Here is a 16,338-nt window from a genome sequence, read left to right as displayed (position 1 = left end):
CTCCTTCTCTCAAACCAACATCTACCGAGTCCTGCAGAGGAGGATGCTGGGAGTCCGCCTCGCCCTCACCGGACACTTCAGATGTAAAATTATTTAGAAAAACGTCTCCTGCTGGTTCAATCTTTTCAAACTGAGTTATGGCTGCTGTACGGTGGAGACCCTGGTCAGAGCTGGTTGGGTTAGCTGGATTGGTTTGGACTGTGTTTTAGTTTAAAATAGTTTTATTGTAGGTTAACTGTGACGTGTCCAACTGTGTAAGTCAGGCGAGTGTTTCATGTTGTTGTGGAGGTCAGGCCATTGTTGCACCTGGACAAACACCTTGCTGCGATATCAGAGCTTTCCTCCTCCACTGGCAGTGTTGGAGGTAGAATGGAACGGCTTCATGGAAAGTTTGCTGTTCGTGCATCATCTCGTTTTAAAAAGTGTAGAAGGAGGTGACGGCTGGATCAGATAACACTGGTCTAAACACGTATGTGACCTCCACCCATCCTGCTCTCTGTCTCAGGCCCATCTCCCTGTGAGGAGGAGCGGCGAGCAGCGATGGAGGCGAACAGCGTATTCATCCCATCCTGTGAGAGCGGAGGAGCCTTCGCCTCCAAACAGTGCCAGCAGGGGGGGCAGTGCTGGTGCGTTGACCCTGCGGGGAGAGAGCTTCCTGGGACTCGGCAGCACGGAGACTCCCTGACCTGCAGTGAGTGTTTGAGCTCTGTGTCCAAATTTTTCTTACACTTCTTCTCATTTGTCTCAGTTTCTGCATCTGTCTTCAGAGCTCCTGATGCCTTATCTCGTTTATCTTTTCTCCTCCTCCAGGTTCAGGTCCGGCCGACTGCCGCTCTCAGCGCCGTCTGGCTCTGTCCCGTCTCTTCTCTGGTCCCGTTGAGCCTCCTTTTCAGGCCTCCTCTGGTAGCCCTCCAGCCTCCTGTCTCTCCCTCCTCCAGCCTCTCAGGGACCTCCTCCCAGTGGACTCTGACCCCACCTCTTTTCTGTCTCAGCTGGTCAAAGTCCTGCATGGCCTGTTCCCCTCTGTGGGCGGGGCTCTGCAGGCTCTGACTCGCTCCTCCCCCCGGCGCTTCCAGGAGAATCTGTTCGGAGGGAAGTTCCTGAAAAACGCAGCAGCTTTCAACTTCAGTGGGGCGGTGGGATCTCGGGGAGCTCTCAGTCTGGACCCGCCGTCCTCTCAGAGCCTCGCTGTCCGCCTGCAGCGGAACCAGGACCTGGTCCAATCTGTCAGCAGAGCCCTGGAGGACCCCGCCTTCCTCTCCACCCTCCAGCAGACGCTGACGGGTCTCAGCAGCTCTCAGTCTGCCTCCGTGGAACAGGTGACGTTTTTACGCTGCCGTGCATTTGTGACACACACCTGAACATCCTGCCTGGTTCTGCTTTTAAAGAGAAGCTGGAACAACATCAGCGTCTAACCTGCCGATCCAGTTCATCCCATCATCTTCTGGTGACTCGTGCGCATCTAGTTTCTCTCCATCATCACTTAAAAATGTTGATATTTTCCAGGTCCTCACTCCTCTGCTGCGCTCCTGCTCCACGGATGATGACGATGACCTGGCGGCCATCTTTGTTCCCAGCTGCACACAGAGCGGTGCTTTCCAGGAGGTCCAGTGTCAGGGTGCAGAGTGTTGGTGTGTTGACCCTCAGGGGCGGGAGGTGAAGGGGTCTCGGACCGTCACTCGACGACCTCGCTGTCCGTCCCCCTGTGAGAGAGCGCGGGCGGCGGCCCTCGAGGTGAGATCGAACATGGCGGCCAGTGCTGAAATCCACATCCCGGCGTGCTCGCGGGATGGAGACTTCCTGCCGCTGCAGTGCGTCGGCTCACGGTGCTTCTGCGTGGACACTGAGGGGAAGACAATGACTGTCGGGCCAGCAGGGGGCGCTGTCACCTGTAAGACTCAGAAATATTTCAGCTCAGAGATATTTGTATTTTTTATGTTGGAATAAAAAAACAGGAAGAAAAATAAATCTTTTTAAAGTGGAAGAAGAAGCGTAAAAGCAGCAGGCGATCATTAAACACTCGCTCATCATCAGATTGAATTCTGAGCAGCTGCTGTGCACGGACGCTGTAACCACGGACTCGCTTTTTCCTCCAGCAGTGCTTCAAGAGTTTTACCTTGAAAAAACTCAGATTGCAGCAGTTCTAAACTATAAGTAGTTCTTCTGTAAAGATCCGGTTTTGTCTTGTTTTGAGTTTTTTGTATTTTATACTTTGTGTTCACAAAGTTACAGGATGCTCTGTTGTTTCGTTTCAGGTCCAGAGAGAAAAGCAGAGACGCTTCGATCCTCTGCAGGTCAGATCGAACCTGACGCCTGAGTCCAATCAGACCCAAAGTTCAGCCTCAATTTTGGGACATTAAACATAAACTGTTTCATTCATTTATGTGACAAATTGTTTTTGTGCTTAATGAACTTTGTCTTTCACGTGAATTTTCTTTCTTTCTTTCTTGGATTGTTTAAATTTCCTGACTCACAGTCAGGCGGTTACAGTTATTTTAACTCGGCGCTTCATCTCTCTCGCTGTCGTCTGACTGAACGACATGTCTGTCGATATGTTTGTTGCAAATCAGGCAAAAAGAAAAAAGAATGTTTTAAAAAATAAATACAAAACAGTGAAAAAATACAGAAATACAAAAGTATTTATAAACGATAAATGTTCTAGAAATGAAAACAAAGATAAATAAAAGTAAATGTCAGCTTATGTCGCACTAAGGTGATAAAAAGTCATTTTTAGGTCATGTGACATACATTTATTTGATGAGTTATGATTTTGGCAGTTTTTGTCCTCCACCGTCTGGACGAGTCTGTTGTCGTCTCTGCAGGTCGGTGCTCGCAGGCGTCGGCCGAGGTCGAGACCTTCAGACAAGAAGTGAAGAGCATCGTCTCGCTCTCTAACTCCTCCCACATCCCTCTGGGATATGGATTCCTACTGGCCGAAGGTCTGCGTCTGACCCGTGAGGAACTCCAGATCAGCCAATCAGAGGAGGAGCTGCAAGTTTCTGAGACGCTACTGAGGCGCCCCAGAGCTGCTCTGCGATTGGCTGCTTTCTCCAGTGAGTCACAGACTTTCAAAAGGATTTAAATCAATATATAAAAATACTTTTATTGTGGAATAAAAATGTAGTTACGGTCGTGCTTCCTGTAGTCCCAGGAACTGTTCTCAAGGCACTAAAACAACAAAACAAAAGAAAAATTCTAACTGGACCTGAACCATGTGCAGGTTTTTAACCCTGGAGCCGACCCCATTGGTTCTCCAGGGTTAAACGAGAGTCACACAAGTCTAAGGAGCTTGCAAAGAAAAGCGTCTGGACTTCTTTAAGTTGCTTGAAGACGTTTCACCTCTCATCCGAGAAGCTTCTTCAGTTCTAAGGTCAAATGGTGGAGAGTCCCAGATTTAAACCTAGTGGGAGTTTCCCCCCACAGAGGGACAAAAGGACCCCTGATGATCCTCTAGTCGCCTGAGCCAAGGTGTGAAACTGGGTGTGGGTCACAATCAGCCAGAGTTTCGGGTCACACCGAGAGTCACACAAGCACAATTTTAAAAAAGGCCTCAAAGGATCCAGATGAACAAAATGACAAAGAGCTGAAAGACAGAGAAAACGTTCCTCGAGCACATTTTCCTTAATTATCTGAATAAACAAAGAGGCGTGTCCCGCCTTCGTGTCGTCGCACTGACGCTGGTCTTCTTCCTGCTCAGCTGTTCAGATGCTGCTGCCTCGTCAGCGCCGCTCGTACCAGCCGTTTACTCCTCAGTGTGACGCCGACGGACGCTGGCTGCTCACGCAGTGTTACCACAGCACAGGTCTGTCTCTCTGACACACACACACACACACACACACACACACACACACTTTTTTACAGAATAAATGTGTTTTTCAGGTCAGTGTTGGTGTGTCGATGAAGACGGACAGTACATCTCTGATTCTCTGACCAGCCGCTCGCTCAGCCTGCCCAAATGTAAGACACACACACACACACACACACACACACACACACACACACACACACACACACACACACACACACACACACACAAAGTTCACTTATCCACCTCAGTCTTTGTTGCAATCATAACCTTTGTGTGTTTGTTTCCCTGCAGGTTTGACTCGCTGTCAGAGAGCAAAGGCTCGCTCCCTGCTCTCCGGTTGGATGAAAGGCTCTGACATCACCACTTCCTCACCTTACCACCCAACCTGTGAGCAGGTATTAGCCCACAAACATGCATACACCCTTTTCCCAGCAAGCTGACAGGGATTAAACTTTGTCACATCTGTCTCAGCAACTGTGAGATTCTGATGAGAACAACAGAGCTACTGCAGGTGGGGCGTAAAGACCAGTGAAACCACTGAAACCACTGAATATGACTTTTGTAGAGAAACAAACCAAGAAAAATACTTTCTGGTTGGATTCCAGCCGGAGACTCAAATCCTCGTTGGGGTGTTGTCAGGAAGGGCGTCCGGTGAAAACAAAATCAAAGATGTGGAGCTGACGTCTGTGGCAGGAGAGCAGCTGAAAGTAGCTTTCAGTGTTTTCCAACCTTCAGCTGCTCAAACTGCCTTTACTTAGATAAAGTTGGATTTCATCTAAGGGCTCTTACTCTTATCTGAAAACACATTTTTATTTACTGGCTTTTAATACAGCATGAGAGTTATTTGTTAATTCATATTTGGTGTTATTTTATTAGGTATGTTGTATTCTTGTGCAGCACTTTGGTCAACGCTCCTGTTGTGATTAAATGTGCTATATAAATAAATAAGCTCTAACTGTAACCATCTAAACTCTGTGTGTGTGTGTGTGTGTGTGTGTGTGTGTGTGTGTGTGTGTGTGTGTGCGCATGTTTGTTTCAGGACGGTCGTTTCTCGGTGCTGCAGACAGGGGGCGCTGCAGGCTGGTGTGTGAACCCTCTGACTGGAGGGACGATACAAGCGGCAACACCAAACGCAACAGGACAGCTGACATGTACACACACACACACACACACACACACACTCCTCTTAGTGATGCATTCACTGTCTTGTTTAACGCTGCAAACTGTGTGGTGCGTTCAGGTCCCAGCTGGTGTCAGCTACAAGGACTCCAGTGTCGCCCTGATGGCTCCTTCGCTCCTCTTCAGTGTGATGTCACTTCCTGCTGGTGTGTCTCCGAGAATGGACAAGAAGTGGGCGGGACGAGAACATCTCGACAGACAGGCCGCACGCCATCATGTGACCGTAAGAACTAGCTAAGCTCTGTGGCGGGATGGTGCATTTCCTTCCTGTGTCAGTTTGTGTTGATGAACCTCACTCGCAGCTCATCAGCGCCCTCTGCGTGAATTGTTACTATCACAGTAACCGTAGGATCAACAAGAAGTGGCTTGGCTCTGATGGTATATGCCTTCTCCAGGTCCTCTGTGCCCCGCCCCCATCATTACCCATGGTGCGCTGGTGTGCCGCCCACCAGCTGATGGACGCCAGAGCTGTGACCTTGCTTGTTACCATGGCTACCAGAACTCACTTGCTATCAGCAGTTTCCTGTGTGAGACTGCGAGTCGGAGATGGGATGGAGACCAGAAGCCGCTGAGCGGAGCCTGTCAAAGTGAGACGCCTGACCTCTGACCCCCTTGAAGGGCTACACTGCTTTTAAGCAAACCCGTTTTCTATTTTGCTCTTTTTAAAATCAACCTTTATTCTGTTGTTCAGTCTCTCGGCCTCCGCAGTCCGTGTCCTCCACGCAGCTCTGGGTGTTGCCCTCGGCCTGCTCTCAGATCAGCCGGTTACAGTCTCTGCTGTTCAACACAATGACCAGCAGGGGGCTCTGTTCTGCACAGGTGACCTTACCTGCACCATGCCTTCTTTTCCTAATACTGACTGTTTACAGTCTGTATATTCATTTTCTCTAGTGTTGGTGATGCAGAATGCAGGTCTCATTGTGTGTGTGTGTGTAGCTTCCCTCATCAGGCCGCGCTGTGTCGCTATGTGACGACTCCTCGGTGACTCTGCAGTGTGACGGTGACGACTCGCTGAGGTTGATGGTGAGATGGAGCGCTGCTCTCTATGACCTCCCGACCTCTGACCTCCCAGACCTCCATGACGTTGGTGAGCAGACCATAGACTGTATACAAAAGATGGCCATAACCACTGTGACCCATTTGTTTTTGGACTTTCACATGATTTCACTGTTTTTTTTAGCGCAGAGGTCAAACTCATATTCTTTTCAACCCTGACGTTTACATTTAATAGCCAATCAGGAGACAGTTGGGAGGAGCTTAAACAGCTCATTTCAAATCGAGGACGATGCAAAGCTGCTCTAGTTGAGCCCAAGAATAAAAGCATGTAAATAAGACGGAGACATCCACTGGAAACTTTTTAGCTCATCGAGTATTTAAATTTCAATTCAACGACCTGTTGACCTGTTACGACCTTTGATGGCATCACAGGGTCTAAAGTTTAGCACAATGAGTGAAATCGTTTAAATGGCTACAAATTTGGTTTTATTCTAGAAAACTTTTTTCTCATAAAATTACATTTTGAGTTTATTTTTATTATTGCAGGTGTCTTCCTGAATGAGTCCAGACTTCTGGAGGGACTTCAGGGAATTCTGCGCTCCGTGTTGTCATCAGAGCCCAAACTGGTTTCTGTGACTACACCGAGCTTCGGCTGTTCCCGTGGTTACCATCTGGACAGCGACAGCGAGGGCTGTGGTGAGTCTCTGTTCAGCTCAGACATCCAGACTCTGGACCGCAGAGTGTTTCAGAGTGTGGGATCTCCTTCACTCAAACTTTGGTGCCCATAGTTTGAGCCACGTTTGATCCTTGTGGCTTATATCAGAATAAAATCAGGTGTGTTTTCACCTGGAGCTCGGTAAGAGGTGTGCCCCCCCCCCCCCCCCCGTCTCTGCAGTCGTCTGTTTGTCCCGTAACTCAGTCTAGTTTCTCTGTTTCCAGTCGTTTGTCCTGCTGGCAGTTTCTCCCAGGAGGGGGTGTGTCATCTGTGTCTTCAGGGGACCTATCAGGACGAAGAGGGGCGGGACTTCTGCAACAGGTGTCCCACAGGGTTGTCACCTGCTGGAGCATCATCTGTCAAGGAATGTGAGTGTTTTTAAACCAGGATTCATTTATTACGTGACTGAAACCAAACCGGGAGATTTCGTGTTTTAGGCGAAAGTTTAAACTACATCATGAAGCCACTTCCTGTTAATGTGTTTATTATATTCATGTTTCATTCTATCTTCCTCAGATGGCTCAAAATATTTCTGTCATTTTATTCTAAAAGTATTGAAAACTGCATGTTTTACAAACTCGTTAAAGATCTCTTAAGTCTGACCATCAAACCTTAATAGAGAGACGCGTGAGTGTCGAACACTTTGTGTTTGTGCATGCGTGCATCAGGTGTGACCGAGTGCCAGAGGCGGGGCCTGCGGTGTTCGCAGCGAGGTGACTTCCTGCCAGCGCAGCCGGATGTCCTCGCGGGCAGGTGGAGGTGCTTCAACAGCGAGGGGGTGGAGCTCGAGTGGAGCAGCAGTGACAAGGTTCTGACTGATGACGAGTGCTCAGGTGAAGATGTAGCAGCCAATCAGAGAGCAGCTGTTCACAAGTTTGTTTTTGAGCGTTCTCTTTAGTGTGTGTGTGTGTGTGTGTGTGTGTGTGTGTGTGTGTGTGTGTGTGTGTGTGTGTGTGTGTGTGTGTGTGTGTGTTGCGTGTTGCAGTCCTCAGCAGGTTTCAAGCTGTTCCCACATCAGACCTGATTGTTGGAGCTGCAGATGCTGAAGTGCTGCAGACGATGACCTCTGACCTCCCTGCCTGTGTCCGGGGTAATGCACGTGTCTCTTATTTTCCTGCTCTGGATCCAGCCTCAGCGATCTGACCTGTAACTCTGGAGGATTTTTGGTTTGTGGTGTAAAAACTCATCAACACTGCTGCTGTTTCTCTCACAGCGTGTGCAGCACAGCCTTCCTGCCACCATGTGGCGCTGTTCAACAGCCAGACTCAGTGTGAACTGTACAGCACACACAGCCTGAACACACACTGCAACACCTCCCAGCAGGTACACACCTGCACACACCTGCACACACACATAAACACACATCCTTAGAAATAACAGATTTACATAAATAAACACAAATTTTTTTTAGGCCAGAGGTTTTCTGGGTAATGCTCAGGCTGAGCTGTTTGATTCGCTAAGCTGCTATCTGAGAGTGAGGGGCGGAGCTTCAGATCTGCTGGTCATCAGGAAGAAAGGTACTGCTATCATCAGAGCCATGTGAGGTGTGCTGCAGCTGCGTGTACCTGTGTGCTCAGTCTGGTGTGTGTGCTTCAGGTGCAGAGTTTTCCTCGCAGCAGCAGCACAGTTTTGTGAGGATGAGGATGATGAAGGCGGTCTCAGGTGTGTTCAGGACTCAGGTGTTCTCCTCCAGGCGGACCTCTCTTTCCGACGCTCATCGTTTCTGTCAGGACGGCTGCAGCCGCGACACCTGCTGCGACGGATTCATCCTCAACCAGAACAGCCTGGAGGGAGGTATGTTACCATGGAGACCATGGAGACACGGACAGGTGATAGCTGATGAATGAGAGCGCCTCGTGTCGTCTTCTCTCTGTCAGGGTCCCTACTCTGTGGCTGGTTGAGAGCTCCATCAGTGCTGACGTGCGGGGACCGGGACTGGGATGTGATTGGTCAGGGAGCGGCCAAACGCACTTGCGGGGCGGGGCTTACCTACAACGAGCAGCAGCGCAGCTTCATGTTTGACTTTGGAGGACAGGAGTTCACCATCAGTAAGAAAAATCAAGTCACGGCTAAAATCCGTCACTCATAAAACAGGTAACCACGCGACTAAAGCACTTCCTGTTTCCTCCTTCCAGCTGATTCTGCTCTGCCAGCTGACAGCAAGAACAGGAAGGACTATCAGGCCTCCATCATCAGCTTCCAAGCCATCTACCTGAACACTGGTACCTGTTAGAGGACATATTTTAGCACTTCATGACAAATGCATACAGAGACCTATGATCAGCTGTCTCTCCAGCTCTGCTGTCGGGTGTCTGATAGAGAGGCGGTCCTCATTCTGTGAGCTGGGTGAACCACAGGCCACAGCAGATCTCCAGAGCAGGACTGCCGATAAACCAGCTGCAGGATGAGCTCCTCTCTGAGGAAGCAGAGCTGCTGTGGGAGAAACTGGCTACAATTACACCAGAATAATTATTTACACCTGCAAGAAAAAAAGACCAGACTGGCAGTACTGAACGAGTTGAGCAAAGTTTGACTTACGTGGCTGTTTGGTTTCACTTAACGCGCCTTATAATCCTTTGACGTCGACACTGTTGTGTTTGTCGTCTTCTGCTAGCGAAGATTTATGTAAATTTGACAAGCTGGGTGGATTCTGTACTGTACAGGAGACACGGCACGAGACTGATTGAAAATGGTCTACAGCCAATCAGGACGCAAAACACAATGTGCTGTGAAAAAAAAAAAAAAAATGTGCAAAATTGCACCAAAAAAAATCTGTGAAACAGTGAAGCTGTGAAAAGTGCCCACTATGTATATACATATGTATATACTGAAACAGCATTGATGGCTGAATAAACTTAAACAAGCTCAAGAGCGCCCCCTATGGAACAGGTAGACCAGATATTAGAAATGATTATCAGTTCTCAGATCAAAAAGGACCACCACAAAGAGCTATCCAGTAATGAAACCATGAGACAGGAAGGGACAACTAAAGTTTCAAAATAAAACTGAGGCGACTGTCACTTACTGTTATTCTCTCAGAAAGACTCAAAAATGTGCTAAAATAATTTGTTTAAGTCACTCGCTGACGACACTGTTTGTCTCAGTTCTGCTTGTTTGTTGTTGTGATGCAGCTTCGGCCGACGGCGGTTCTGGTTCTTCTTCGTGTGCTGCAGCTGAGCTCAGCCCTCCTCTGGACGGTTTGTACAAACAGAGCAAAAGTCTGAAGTTTCTGTTGGATGGTTGGCGACGTGTCACCGATGCTTTTATGGGCTCTGTTTGTGTTGCAGCTTCAGTTCAGCTGAAGTTTGCGTCTCTGTCTGAGGACGACGTTCTCGTGGATCCTCAGAGGAAGCTCCCCGCTCTCTCCTTCTGGCTCAACAAGAACAACTACAACTCCCAGCAGGCACAGCTCTGGTGTCTCACGCGTATGTGAAGCTGTCTTCTCGTCCTGAATACAAAAATGGAGATTCTGGTTTTCTGGGTTCTGCTTGTTGTAAAAGTCCAATTGACCAATAATGTAGCAGCTTCAGTTCTCTGCATGTGGAGGTCATTAGCCATGCTGTTTATACGCTGGAACCCCTAAAAAATGCTCAGACGGGTTAGTGCCTGTGTCGGGACAGCTGCCTCAGTCTTTCAGGTCACGCTGGCATCACGTCGGCGGTTTCCTCCATCAGTCCTGAGACGCTGTGTGGTTTCAGGTTGTGACGAGGAGCCGCAGTGCTCGGTTGCTGACCTCAGAGATGCTGACTCGGCAGGTTTCTTCAGCTGCTCGTTGTATCCGGACAGCAGAGTTTGTGGAGCTTACGATAAACCTCTGAGACGACCCTGCAGCCCCCTGCTGGACAGAGTGCCCAACAACACCTACAGCAAGAAGGGTAAAGAGGGGAGCTCAGAGAGTCACTGTCATGACTTCATAGCTGCTCCTGCTGTTTTTAAACACCGTGTGTGTGTGTGTGTGTGTGTGTGTGTGTGTGTGTGTGTGTGTGTGTGTGTGTGTGTGTGTGTGTGTGTGTGTGTGTGTGTGCATTTAGTCGCTCTGTCTGGACCAGTGAAGAGCTTCTATGAGAGGGTTTCCTTCAAGAAGATGGTTTCTTACTCTGTACGCAGCCGAGTCAGCCTGGGAGAAAACACACCGCTGTCTGAGGGGTAACCCACACACACACACACACACAACAAAATGTGTTTGGTCTCGTGTTGAAAGGTTTCAGAAAATACTTTAAATAGTAAAACCTCAGTGTGTTGGATCTGCTGCAGGTTCACGGAGTGCGAGCGCCGTTGCGACGAGGATCCCTGCTGCCGTGGCGTCGGCTTTGTCGGTGACACCAAATCCAGAGGTATCCATAAAGCTGTATGAGCGTTGTTTTTTAATCTTCATGCTTTATAACGGTAACTCTTCTGGTTGCAACATGACTTTGTAGAAGTCTTACAGCTTAAGCCGTCTGTGACCTCAGTAAACTGAATATAACACGATGAGCATCCAGTAAATTATTCACCTCAGTGGAGTCAGACCAGTCAGACCCACTCTGACGTCGGCAAAGAGCAGGCAAAATGAGGGACATCAACGCTGGTGTGTGTGTGTGTGTGTGTGTGTGTGTGTGTGTGTGTGTGTGTGTGCAGGAGGCTCTGATGTGGTGTGTTTAGCTCTGATTAGTCTCGGGGTTCAGACCTGCAGCGAAGACGACGTGACGACCTGGAGGACTCAGGACTGCAGACCATCAGCAGTGAAGACCACACCGGACCCCTTTGGCTGGTACCAGAAACCCGGTACTGAAAGCACACACACACACACACACACACACACACACACACACACTTTAAGGCAGCAGGCCTTCAGTTTATCTGAACATGAGGCTGAAGGAGGCGAAGCTCTGTGTGAATAAAGGCTGTGTTCTGCTTTGCAGTGAATCAGTGGAGTCCGTCTCCTGCTCTCTGTCCTCCGTTCAGCCTGCCACCGACCAAAACCAACAGTAAGACTCCACCCACATGCAGATACTCGCAGTAATACTGTCAAAAGTACTTAAAGTACTGCCATTACTTCTTTTATCGCTCACCCCTGAGTATTTTTCACAGTTTCGCTGGACGACTGGAGTCTCCTCGCCGACTCTTCAGTCCTCGTCGACCCGTCTCTCTCTACCTATGATGTCATCCACGTGAGCCGTGATGTCGCCGATGACAGAGATATGACCAGGGACTGGTGTCTCCATGGTAACCATATGTGGGGGTTTTTAACTACTCTTTGGTGTACCTCACTGTCAGATCCTGACTCTGCTCTGCTTCCCATCAGCCTGCCAGGAGGCGGAGTCTTGTGCAGCTGTGTCACTCAGTGAGGTGGAGTCCGCCACGCGCTGCGTTCTGTACCCTGACACAATAGTCTGTGGCCTAAGCTCCGCCCCTGAATCCCCCGCCTCATCTTCCTGTCGACTGGTCGTGAGAGAGCCCGCCCCCCAGGTGTACCTGAGACGCGGTGTTTTCTCAGAGCTGTCACAGACGTCCGTTTCTATCCCGGGCCAGGGGGTGCTGCAAGGCGTCGCCGTGGAAACAGCACTGGCATCAGACAGGAGGACAGTCGTTCAGTTCCTCGGAGTCCCGTACGCTCGTCCTCCAATAGGATCGCTCCGCTTTGAAGCAGCTCAGCCGGCTGAGTGGATGGGAACCTGGGACGCCACCAAACCACGGTAACTACCCGTGTGACCACAAACGCCTGTCCTACAGCACGTGGTCACCCAAGGCACCCACAACCAGGATATAGTGAAAAACAGCGGCCTCACCTGTACAGGAAGTGGCATTGTCCATCGGCAGATTCCAGATATGAATTAACCTGATCAATGATCATCTTTATCTCTTCACCCGTCAGCCCCAGCTGCATCCAGCCTGGTGACGTAGCCTCTGCAGCCTCCAGTGAGGACTGTCTCTACCTCAACATCTTCACTCCTGCTGACCTGGTGAAAACTCAGCGCACTCGTTATTTCATTTATTCATGTTTAATTTTCTTTGATCACATTTTTTCTGTTGTTTGCTGTTAAACCAGAGGGGGCGTGTTCCAGTCCTGGTTTTCTTCTTCAACCCTTCAGCCAATGAGAACCCAGGACTGTTGGATGGCTCCATCCTCGCTGCTATGGGTAATATCGTCGTGGTAACAGCGAGTTACCGGACGGCGGCGCTGGGATTCCTGAGCACAGGTGACTTAAAAACAAAGAAAGAGAGAAAAACGTACACGCTAAATGACTCACCTGGCCTCCTGTCCACCCCTTTCTCCAGGTGAGTCTGGTCTCCATGGTAAGTACGGCCTCTCGGACCAGGAGGCAGCGCTGCGCTGGGTCAAAGACCACATCTGGCTGATGGGCGGAGACAACAGCAGAGTGACGGTGGGGGCGGAGCGTGGTGGTGCTGACATCACCAGCCTTCACCTCCTGTCTTCGTCTCGTCCTCTGTTCCAGAGGATGATGCTGATGGTGAGACCTCGAGTCGTCCTTCCTTCCTCCAGACAGCAGGCGGAGACTAACAGTTGTTTTATCAGCAGTGGAGCAGATGCTCTGAAGAGGAACGATGACCACGAGCCAACCTCAAAGTTCTTCATCGCTTTTATCTCCTCCTGCAGGGCGGGTCGGCGTTTTCTCCATCACTGGTTCAGACTCCGTCCACCTCCAGACGTCAGGCCCTCGATCTGGCCAAGGAGCTCGGCTGTGTGACCTCTGACCTCGCGGCCTGCCTCAGAGCGTCATCTGTCCACACGCTCAACGCCGCTCAGACAAAGGTAGACGTCCCGGACAGTTTGCGCTGGTGCAAGTCCTCGTGTCACGTGTCTCACCTGCGCTGTGTTCGCCCCGCAGCTGTTGGCGGTCAGCGGGCCGTTTCAGTCCTGGTCTCCGGTCCGTCAGTCCGTCTCTCGGTCGTCCTTCCACAGAGTGGACCTGCTGCTGGGAACATCAGAGCACGATGGTCTGATCAGCCGTGCTCGCAAGATAAAGGTCAGAGGTCACGCTTAAACTACCTGTAAATCTACTCAAGAGGTTCAGTTTAAGAAAGTAACGGCGGCATAATTTTCATCAGGACTTTGAGTCTCTGCAGGGCAGAGCTGACAGCAAGACGGCGTTTTACGAGGCTCTGAGCCGCTCACTGGGCGGAGCCACGGGAAATGAGCTGCTGAAGGAGGCGGCGGCGTGGTTCTACTCGCTGGATCACAGTCCCTCAGCTGCTGGATACAACCTGTTCTCCAGAGCGCTCAACAACGCCACCAGGTCAGAACCGACACGCACGCACGCACACACACACACACTGTTGTTGTGTTTCTGGTGAACGCTTTCATGTGTTTGCTTTGCAGAGACCTGTTCATCATCTGTCCCACGCTCCAGATGGCGAGGCACTGGGCGGAGAACAGAGCTAGCGTCTTCCTGTACCACCAACCGGCCTCCAGCGCTCACGACAGGTGCGCAGTGTCTACCTCAACGCTAAACATCAATGTTCCTCCGTCGCCTCTAACACAGAACATACTTGAAAGGAGGGCGGAGTTGTACGGATAAACCCTCGATGTCACTTCCTGGACCATCCGTTCCTCACAGCAGACCTCACCCAGCGTTATGATGGTGACCTACACTGTCTGCATCAGAGGGGCTGTTGGGTGTAAAAGGCTCTCCTGTGTGTGTCTGCAGGGCCGACGTGTACCTTCCTCTGGATGTTCAGCTCGCCTTCGGGACACCTCATCATCCAATGAGCTCTCAGCGCTTCGCCTCCTCTGATCGGCGCCTCTCTCTTGCCATGATGACCTACGTCTCCAGCTTCATACGGAGCGGGTGAGGCTAACGCTCGAACCTCCGAGTCCTGCGTCTGGAGCCGATTTATTCATTTTTTTTTTTGCTCTCAGGAACCCAAACCCATCCCGATCGTGGGCGGAGTCAGTTCTGCCCCGCTGGCAGCCAGTGCTGTCCTCAGAGGCTCCGCCCACCTACCTGGAGCTAAGCACTAACCTCCATCATCAGCGGGGTTTGAGTCAGAGCTCCTGCTCCTTCTGGACCCAACTGGCACCCAAACTGACGAGTCTGACAGGTGACAGAGATTTCTACTGGTTTCTACTGGTTTCACCTGTGCCCTCAGTTTGCTCCTCTGCTGTCTCACCTGAGGTCCTTTCGCCTCGTTCAGCGCTCTGTTCGATTCAAATCTTCCTGTTTCCTGTTAAATCTACTTTTCTTCACCTTTACAGAGTTTATCGGATTATCATTGTAAACTTTGACTCACAGCTCAGAGCAGTGACGCAGCAGAGAGTAAGGGAAACCATCTTTCTGACTTTTCTTTTTCCTTTGGTTTCCAGGTGCATCGGGGGCGGAGCCTGTTCAGCCTGCACTGACCGCTGAACTCCCAGTGGCTGCTCCATCCAGCCAATCCCAGACTGAGAAAGATGCCTACAGCTAAACTAATGACATCATCACCCACTAAGGGGACTTCAGTTTCATCTCCCATAATTCACTTTGATTCAGATGGTTGCTGTTGATCAGTTTTGCTCATAATCATTAATAAAAAGCATCTCAAACTCTCAGCTGTGCTTCTCGTTTGATCAGGGTTCAGTGTTGAGTTGAGTTCAGTCATCCAGCTTTGTTCAGTGTGAGGTTTGTTAACTCAGGCTTTCTGCCTCCGGTAAAAAGGGGCTTGCATGGCTAAAGTAGCATGAAAGTCCAATCATGTGTCAGACATCTGTGGAACGGGTGCCAGAGATTAATGCAGAAAAACCCATAAATAAGTCATTTATCACCTGCAGATATTAGCATATGTTTATGTTCTAGCATATTTGAGCACATCATAACTCATTCGTCTGCTTCGTTGCGCACCCCTGTGAGGCCAATGACTTCCTGTGTAAGACGAGTGTGTGCTGTGTTTACCTGTGGATAATCAGCCAATCACAGTCAGCTGCTCTGCGGCTCCACCCTGTTCACCTCACCTGAATCAGGCAGCAACATGAGACATGGACACTTAGTGCAGCTTTGTTTCAAAGAACAAAGATTTTGTGACTGCGTCACAATTTTCAGGCAGTATGTCAAAAAGGGAACGACCTGCATTCTTTCTCACAGCCAGCAGGGGGCGACTCCTCTGGTTGTTTAAAGATGTTTGATTGTGAATCTGTGAAAACGACTGCATTTCTCACCAACCTTTGACCTCAGTTGACGCTTTGCTGCTGTCTTTACGCCCTCAGTGTTACTAAAACTGCATGAATGTTATTTTGCACCTCGTTGTCTCGTTTGGAGTGAAGCTGCGCGCGTGATGATGCATGTAGACATGTTAAGACTTCACTGTGGGGTTTCACAAATTAAATCCTGACTTGACGGTGGCCACAGCCATCTTTAATATACAGTCTACAGTTAAATCAGCTTTCAGTTTGTACTGATTTAGTTTAATACTGTAATACTAGTTACAGTATTAAACTAGTAGTTACAGATACAGAAGCAAGTCTAAAGAGGAACACGGGCGCACTGCACCACATTTATCTCAAAGCTTTAGTAACTTTATTTTTCATGAGACTTATTGGTTTTACTAACTAAATGACACTAATATTTTAAAAATCTAAAAATAAAAAGCTTGTTTTTTCTTTGTAGGCAGGGAAAATATTCCTGGGGGAATGAAACGGTAAGCATCTGACCCGGCGCTGTTAGCC

At 49.6% G+C, this 16,338-nt stretch overlaps 1 protein-coding gene and 1 pseudogene across 2 annotated transcripts in view; both read left to right on the top strand.

Annotated features, from left to right (window-relative positions):
* tg (thyroglobulin) overlaps positions 1-15,228 on the top strand; it is a 33,703-nt gene extending 18,475 nt beyond the window's left edge. The window contains exons 10-51 of the mRNA XM_026184395.2: positions 1-83; positions 506-691; positions 811-1,319; positions 1,507-1,891; positions 2,256-2,294; positions 2,823-3,053; positions 3,698-3,802; positions 3,880-3,957; positions 4,100-4,203; positions 4,848-4,959; positions 5,049-5,210; positions 5,383-5,574; positions 5,679-5,806; positions 5,924-6,074; positions 6,530-6,679; positions 6,923-7,066; positions 7,367-7,531; positions 7,684-7,788; positions 7,912-8,021; positions 8,110-8,215; positions 8,295-8,492; positions 8,576-8,746; positions 8,834-8,920; positions 9,830-9,895; positions 9,986-10,123; positions 10,397-10,573; positions 10,730-10,844; positions 10,953-11,032; positions 11,316-11,462; positions 11,600-11,665; positions 11,769-11,903; positions 11,983-12,373; positions 12,553-12,640; positions 12,727-12,877; positions 12,957-13,150; positions 13,297-13,452; positions 13,529-13,666; positions 13,749-13,936; positions 14,020-14,124; positions 14,348-14,488; positions 14,560-14,741; positions 15,004-15,228. The exon at positions 1-83 is cut by the window's left edge and continues 61 nt beyond it. Of these exons, the coding sequence (XP_026040180.2) occupies positions 1-83; positions 506-691; positions 811-1,319; positions 1,507-1,891; positions 2,256-2,294; positions 2,823-3,053; positions 3,698-3,802; positions 3,880-3,957; positions 4,100-4,203; positions 4,848-4,959; positions 5,049-5,210; positions 5,383-5,574; positions 5,679-5,806; positions 5,924-6,074; positions 6,530-6,679; positions 6,923-7,066; positions 7,367-7,531; positions 7,684-7,788; positions 7,912-8,021; positions 8,110-8,215; positions 8,295-8,492; positions 8,576-8,746; positions 8,834-8,920; positions 9,830-9,895; positions 9,986-10,123; positions 10,397-10,573; positions 10,730-10,844; positions 10,953-11,032; positions 11,316-11,462; positions 11,600-11,665; positions 11,769-11,903; positions 11,983-12,373; positions 12,553-12,640; positions 12,727-12,877; positions 12,957-13,150; positions 13,297-13,452; positions 13,529-13,666; positions 13,749-13,936; positions 14,020-14,124; positions 14,348-14,488; positions 14,560-14,741; positions 15,004-15,104 (6,460 nt within the window). The 3' untranslated portion in view covers positions 15,105-15,228. The remainder of the gene's footprint in view (positions 84-505; positions 692-810; positions 1,320-1,506; positions 1,892-2,255; positions 2,295-2,822; positions 3,054-3,697; positions 3,803-3,879; positions 3,958-4,099; positions 4,204-4,847; positions 4,960-5,048; positions 5,211-5,382; positions 5,575-5,678; positions 5,807-5,923; positions 6,075-6,529; positions 6,680-6,922; positions 7,067-7,366; positions 7,532-7,683; positions 7,789-7,911; positions 8,022-8,109; positions 8,216-8,294; positions 8,493-8,575; positions 8,747-8,833; positions 8,921-9,829; positions 9,896-9,985; positions 10,124-10,396; positions 10,574-10,729; positions 10,845-10,952; positions 11,033-11,315; positions 11,463-11,599; positions 11,666-11,768; positions 11,904-11,982; positions 12,374-12,552; positions 12,641-12,726; positions 12,878-12,956; positions 13,151-13,296; positions 13,453-13,528; positions 13,667-13,748; positions 13,937-14,019; positions 14,125-14,347; positions 14,489-14,559; positions 14,742-15,003) is intronic.
* Positions 1-16,338, top strand: part of LOC113032854 (CD276 antigen-like) — a 233,851-nt pseudogene that overhangs the window by 37,363 nt on the left and 180,150 nt on the right. The gene's annotated exons all lie outside the window — the stretch shown is intronic.

Source organism: Astatotilapia calliptera, chromosome 11 (genome assembly GCF_964374335.1).
Source record: "Astatotilapia calliptera chromosome 11, fAstCal68.1, whole genome shotgun sequence".
Classification (NCBI taxonomy): domain Eukaryota; kingdom Metazoa; phylum Chordata; class Actinopteri; order Cichliformes; family Cichlidae; genus Astatotilapia; species Astatotilapia calliptera.
The sequence above is the reverse complement of the archived record's forward strand: the minus strand, read 5'-3'. Positions and strand labels throughout refer to the sequence as shown.